Source organism: Microcaecilia unicolor, chromosome 1, assembly GCF_901765095.1.
Source record: "Microcaecilia unicolor chromosome 1, aMicUni1.1, whole genome shotgun sequence".
Classification (NCBI taxonomy): domain Eukaryota; kingdom Metazoa; phylum Chordata; class Amphibia; order Gymnophiona; family Siphonopidae; genus Microcaecilia; species Microcaecilia unicolor.
Window position 1 is genome coordinate 694915403 of NC_044031.1, and position 6627 is coordinate 694922029.

A 6627-nucleotide genomic window follows, 5' to 3' on the forward strand; every position below is an offset into this window, starting at 1 on the left:
GGGCATTGTACACCATTGTGCCAGCTCTGACCTACTGCTAATCTTAGTACCAGGGGACTCTTTGCCAGTGGGGCACAACCTCTGATCTGCAGTTAACTGTGAGTAAACGTGCTTATTTCAAGAAAGGACTTTTTCAGAGAGATTAGTCTTTAGGTGTGAACTGGTATGCCAAAGTTATACAGCAGCAATAAGTCCTAGAGGCTGTATGTAGGTCCCTGGAACAATTTTAGTGGGTGCAGTACATTTGTGGGTAGTGGGTTTGGGGGGCTCAGCTCCCAAAGTAAGGGAGCTATGCACGTGGGAGCTTTTCTGAAGTCCAGCGCAGTGACCCCTAGGGTGGCTGGTTGGTGTCCTGGCATGTCAGGGGGGCCAGTGCACTAAAAATGCTGGGTCCTCCCATGGCCAAATGCCTTGAATTTGGCCGGGGTTTGAGATGGCCGACATAACTTTCCATTATCGCTGAAAAACAAACCCGGCCATCTCAAACCCGGCGAACTCCACGGCATTTGGCCGGGCTAAACCGCATTATCGAAAAAAAAAGATGGGCGGCCATCTTTTTCGATAATATGGTTCTGGTCAGCTGTAGCACCGCCACCAACATAGATCGCCGGCGATCTATTTGGCCGGCGACATTCGATTATGCCCCTCCACGTATGCTATTCCAAAGAGACTTTCCAGGCAAAGTTTCTAAAATGACCTCCAAAGATTCATATTTCCAATTGTTACGTGCATTACAAATCCACTGAAAACTAATCCTCTGACATGAACATTTGATTATTATATTACAAGAGAAAGTGGAACAGCAAAGGGAGTTAATATTGGGGTTTTTTCTCCTAGATATTTAGCCAAAGCTTTCCAAACCTGTCCTGAGAATACCACTGCCAGTTGGGTTTTCAGGATATCCACAATGAATATGCATGAGATCAAATTTGTGAATATTGAGTCTCCAGTGCATGATGATTGATTTCATGCATATTCACTGTAGATATCCTTGAAACTCAACTGACTGGGTGTCCTCAGGATAGGTTTGGGGAAACTGCATTTAAAGATACAGTAGGACTGATATTTCTATACAGCAGAGAGGTTAAAGAATGTAACTGCAATTTCAAACATTTAATGATGCAAATATAATGTCTGATTTACTAAGCTTCACCCCCCCCCCCCCCCCATATACACGCAGAATAGTAGAATATCAGTTCCATAGATGAAAAAACGTGATCATTCTCATGTCTAATAAATCATTGTAATCAGGAAGTATCTCAAAGTTGAGTTACCAAAGTTCTATTATAGCTTTTTCCTCTCACAATTGCAAACCATGGGGAAAAGCTCGTGGTTCCTCTCCATAAAGAGCTTTGTCTCTCAGATACTCTTCCAGGCATTCAACGACATAGTCATCCACACGGACATCAAACTTATTGACAAATAAATGATGCTGCTGAAGCATCCAGTGGAGATCTCCAGCCCAATTAATACAGACGGACCGTCGCACAATACCTGTGCATAGGGGATAAGCTGCCCCTTTACTTATATCTCCAGAATGATATTGCCATTTCTGTAGCCTTGCAATTGCATTTGAGTCTGAAAGGTCATATTTTTCATGGTATGGAGAAGATCCAGGGACACCGGGCATTCGATTTAGTGTTGCCCACAGGTGTTCTTCCGGCATATGGGTATCCTTTGACCATTCTATTAGCTTCAGCACTTCAGGATTTTCCAATACGTACTTCACAAATTCTCTTGTTACCACAAAATAAGCACTTCCAACAAACAATGGAGAACTGATTGGTGGAGGACCCTTTGTAATATTAGTTCTCTCTACATATGTACTAGTTTTATAAGCGAACTTCCAACGAACTTCTTTACCTCCTGGCTTTTCAGACTCTAAGCTGTTCTTACCATTCAATACCTTCAGGGCTCTGACTATCTCAGCATTGGTTTTTATTGGGAAGTCAGTGCCACAAGTGTTTATCAGATATCTCCAGGGCACTGCACTTTTCAGCAGATCCTCCATGCAGTTCAGATCAGCTTGAGCCCTGAACCATGATGTGTAAACCAGTTTTTCTAACTTGGATGCTATAAATACATTTTTAAAACAAGAAACAATGGCTCGAACAGCTTTCTTGTATATCTCAGGAGACTTTTCATCCACATGGACACAGTAGATATTCTGAGGGTTGTAAATTGCCCTCAAAAGTCTTTCAAACATTTCAATTTGTTCATGGATAGCCATGGAATATGCAATGGGAAAATTCTCTTCCTCTTTGCTTAGTGGAAAAGGAATAAACTTCCGGCTTGTCTTGTAATGCTCACAGTCTTTAGTAAAGTTCAAATAGTCCATTTCGTTTACACGCAGCTCCTTATTGCTAGCATTCTTTTGGAGCAAAAGTGCCCATTGCACCGCTTGTTGATCTCCTTTTATTATTTTGGAACAGTTGGTTTGATCTCTGGAAGACAATTTCATTGAGGTGAAGAATTGGGTCTTGCAGTACCTGTTTCTCAGATTGTTTGCCTCTTGGTGCAGATCATCCAGGCCACATGGTTGAAAAATGTATTTAAGCGCTATGATGGCAATTGAAAGCAGTCCAAGAAACAAGAAATAGTGATTCCGTCTCATTAAAAGCTTTCTCCAACTCATTTTTCAAATTCATATGATTTGCAGTTTTTGTTTTATATCTGTTGTTTGTATTTTTCTCTAGTCCATATGCTGTGATAGGGAAGCTCCTTCTGGTGAGCTCCTCCTATACACACTCTGGTATTCCCTTTCAGATTTTCTCTGTGTCCTCAATAAAGCCCAGCCCCTCCTGTGCTCCACTTAAATGGGGTGTGCTTCTAGGGATCTTCTCTGCCTTTTAAGCACAGAACTGGCAAGAAGTGCACAACTGAAGCCAGTTTAAATGAACGACCATAATACAAATTTATTATAAATCATGTGGTAAAGCCTAATACCAACTCACTACAGTTCAAAACATAAAAAATATTATTCATGCCTTACAGAAATGCACATGGTGCCATGACGCACAAAGACAATGGGCACCAGTTTCTATCTTACTCACAGGTGGGCAACCTTGGTCCTTGAGGACCGCAACCCTGTTGGGTTTTCAGGATTTCCACAATATTCCTGAGATTTATTTGCGTGCACTGCTGCCATTGTATGCAAATAGATCTCATGCATATTAATTGGGGAAATCCTGAAAACATGACTGGGTTGCCACCCTCGAGGAGCACGGTTGCCCACCTGTGAAATAACCTTTTATCCCTCCTTTGTCAATAACAGAGGACCAGACTATCTGGTATCCCTCCCCCTTTAATAGACAATTCCAAAGCACTAAACTTTTGCATCCTTACTCTGTCAGGCACTTAAACACTTTCATAACACTGCACAAACAGGCTTAACTTAACCTAGCTATTACAGGACACTCCTCTCTTTGACTCTCTCACTGTCAGAATTTTGGCTTGAAGGATTAATACTTCTATCCCTTTAGCCCTACCTGGGTTCTGACCTCACAGGCTGCCGTGGCTTCCTTTGGCTGTGGTTCTCCCTGTTCCTCAGGAGTACAAGCAAGTGCTAGCTGGGTTCACATGAAATGTTTCCTGACTCCTCCTTCCCCTCTTCAGGTGCCTCTGCCTCTGCTTGACTAGAAATAGCCAGACTTCAGAGGGGACAGCTCAAAGCCTAGCTCTGCTTCTGGCCAGAGGGCTTCTCCTCTTCAGCTAGAAGTATCTTTTATTCTCCTCTTCTTTCTTTTTAAATTCCTTTCTTTCTGAGTCAGCTTCTCCAGCTTCTCTCATTACAGCCCTCCTGGCTTCAGAGCATATGGGCTTATGGCAGTGTTTCTCAACTTTTATTCTGTTGTGACACTCGTTACGGACAAGGTTCATGTATGTGACACACTGTTTCATTGTTTAACTCTTAGTATGAATTTGCCTATCCCATATCACCATATCAAAAGCTATACACAACACATCAGTCCCAGATTTCTCACTTGCCATACAGCAAATATATATATATACTCAGCTTCTAATGTCACCTCAGTAACAGCAACACAAAATTCCTCCACTGCCAGATACTGTGAAGCAACACGAAAACCTACAAATATGCTACTCAAACTATATAGCAAATAGAATCTATGGATGGCAGACCTGCAACATTTTCTGTTGGGGCTGAAGGCTGCAGTTATTATTGGGGGTAGTGGGGAAGCAGAAATAGGGACCAGTTGTGGGGGATTTCAAGAGCCTAACTCAAGATTGCTGGCCTTCCCAGCTTTCAGGCACTAATCAATGTACAGGAAATTCAGGCTTGCTGTCTATACCACATTTTTTGTGACATACCTCCCACCTCTTTGGGAAATACCAGTGTGTCTCAAAACGCTGTCCAAGAACCACTGACTTGAGGGAAATGTAGTCTTAACTCCTTTTGAAGGGACACAAACTTTAAGTATGTCTGAACTTGTACCCAGAATATTCCATGTTTTTTTTCCCATTTTTGCTCCTACCTAGGCAGCTGCATCTGGGCTGCACAGCACACTACACTACATAACAATGAATACGAGAAGCCACATTGTTGTAGATACTGTAGTTACCATATCAGGATTGGGAAAATAGCACCCTTTTGCCAAATTTCAAGTTGTTAATAATTTCTCCAAGGATATCTTCCATCACATAGCATAATTCTCCTTGTAACCCTGGTTGGAATCACAGGGTAATAAAGGCAGACCACAGAACATAAGCTTTCTCTTATAAGTTCCAACTTAAAATATTTAATCATCATTGCCTCCACAATGCAGCAATTGTAACGTAACATAGTAAATGACGGCAGATAAAGACCTGAACGACCCATCCAGTCTGCCCAATAAGTAAAGAACAATTTGAAGCTCTTAGTTCCATGGTATAATGATTTGTCACTTTTACTGTTCTTTGACCTGATTTGATCTGGAGAAAGATAGATTCTCTTAGCTTTGTCCTGGACCATACAAAGATGACCTTATAAATCATTGTTTTGGCTTTGGTTGGCTGCATGGCCCAGTCCAGAACTCTTACCTATTTCGTTTCTGCATCTAGAAGGAAAATGGAGCTGTCAGGCAATATAATCCTAAACTGTACTAAAGTGTGGATTTCAATGCCATAAATTATTTCATGTTAACTCCTTGCACACTAGTGATTTGCACCTAGGATTTACTTTAGCAATGTTAGACTAAAAGGAAGTATGTACTGTGGCTTTTCTGTGCTGCTCCCTTTTCACTCCTTCTGTGAAAACTTCTACCAAATTGCAAATATTCAGAAACAAAAAGCAATAGCATCTAGCCTGCCATGATTCTGTTCTCAGGTTGTGTCCAAACACCTGGGATACAGAATTTTGCCTATTCTTACTCTTCTATATGTTACATCTTTGCTATACCCTTCGCTATCAGTTATAATGTTCTATTACGTATTGTGTTGACGTTGTAAATAGTATACCATGCCATACTTTGTATTGTTTTTGAATATTTTTACTGCTGTAATTGTCTATTGCTCATGCTTTCTGTACACCGCCTTGAGTGAATTCCTTCCAAAAGGCGGTAAATAAATCCTAATAAATAAATAAATATTCTGTTTTTCCAGAAAACCTCCCAGTAACCAAAAACATTATGCAATGACTAAACCTAGAACGCAGCACAATAATGAGAAATAGGAAAAATACAGGATTTAATCTCTAATTGACCTATTTCTCAAAGTCCTGGCAGAAGAAAGAAAAAAGGAAAAGATATGTCTGATAATTTTTTAGATGTGCTTATCTCCAACAAGAATAGGAAGCTGCACACCACGGTCTTTCGGAAAACAACAGATAGAAACACATTTTTGGATTACAGAAGTTGTCATGCAAAGAAGCTGAAAGACAGTTTACCTTTTTCCCAATTTATACGCTACAGACGGATATGTTCAGAAGATACTGAATATCGAGAGAAAGCTAAGGAATTAGGTATTAGACTGATGAATAGGGGGTACCCTGAAGAGATAATTCACAAGGCATACAGACGGGCCAAATACAATAATCGGGACTATCTTTTCATGCAGAGACACAAAGAGAAGACAACTGACAATGAACCAATTACGTGTGTGTTACGTCACAGTAACATGTCCAGAAAGGTTGCCAGCATAATCAGAAGAAATTGGCACGTAATACAAACACTACCTGGGTTAGATAAAACAGAGCTGAGGTTGTCTTTTAGTAGGGGATGGAACTTGAAAGAGATTGTATCACCCACAGTTTTGAGACAACCATTGACAGAACACGTAACTGTAATATGTGCATGATGATGCTGGAAACAAATGAATTCACTGATCCACAATCCAACAGGATATATAATTTACACCACAGCACATCTTGCACTTCGGAATAGGTAGTTTATTGCATTATTTGTTTATGCAACAAACTATATATAGGTCAGACGTCCAGAAGACTGTCCACGAGATTAGTGGAACACAAAAGCAATGTTAATACTAACAAAACGACAGATCCGTTAGCAGCGCACTGCATTAAAAAGGACATGCATTTGAAAGTTTAAAGTGCTTAGTACTCCAACATCTTAGATGGAACGTAGGTGGAGGTGACAAGAAACTCCGTTTATTACAACAAGAGCAACGGTGAAT

The 6627-nt window shown here is 40.7% G+C and overlaps 1 protein-coding gene across 1 annotated transcript; it reads right to left on the minus strand.

Moving 5' to 3' along the window:
* Positions 1-777: 777 nt before the first annotated feature.
* LOC115460633 (beta-1,3-galactosyl-O-glycosyl-glycoprotein beta-1,6-N-acetylglucosaminyltransferase 3-like) lies at positions 778-2748 on the minus strand. Its single transcript, XM_030190400.1, has one exon. It carries the CDS (start codon positions 2633-2635, stop codon positions 1301-1303), a length of 1335 nt encoding a protein of 444 aa, XP_030046260.1. The 5' UTR covers positions 2636-2748; the 3' UTR covers positions 778-1300.
* Positions 2749-6627: the final 3879 nt, after the last annotated feature.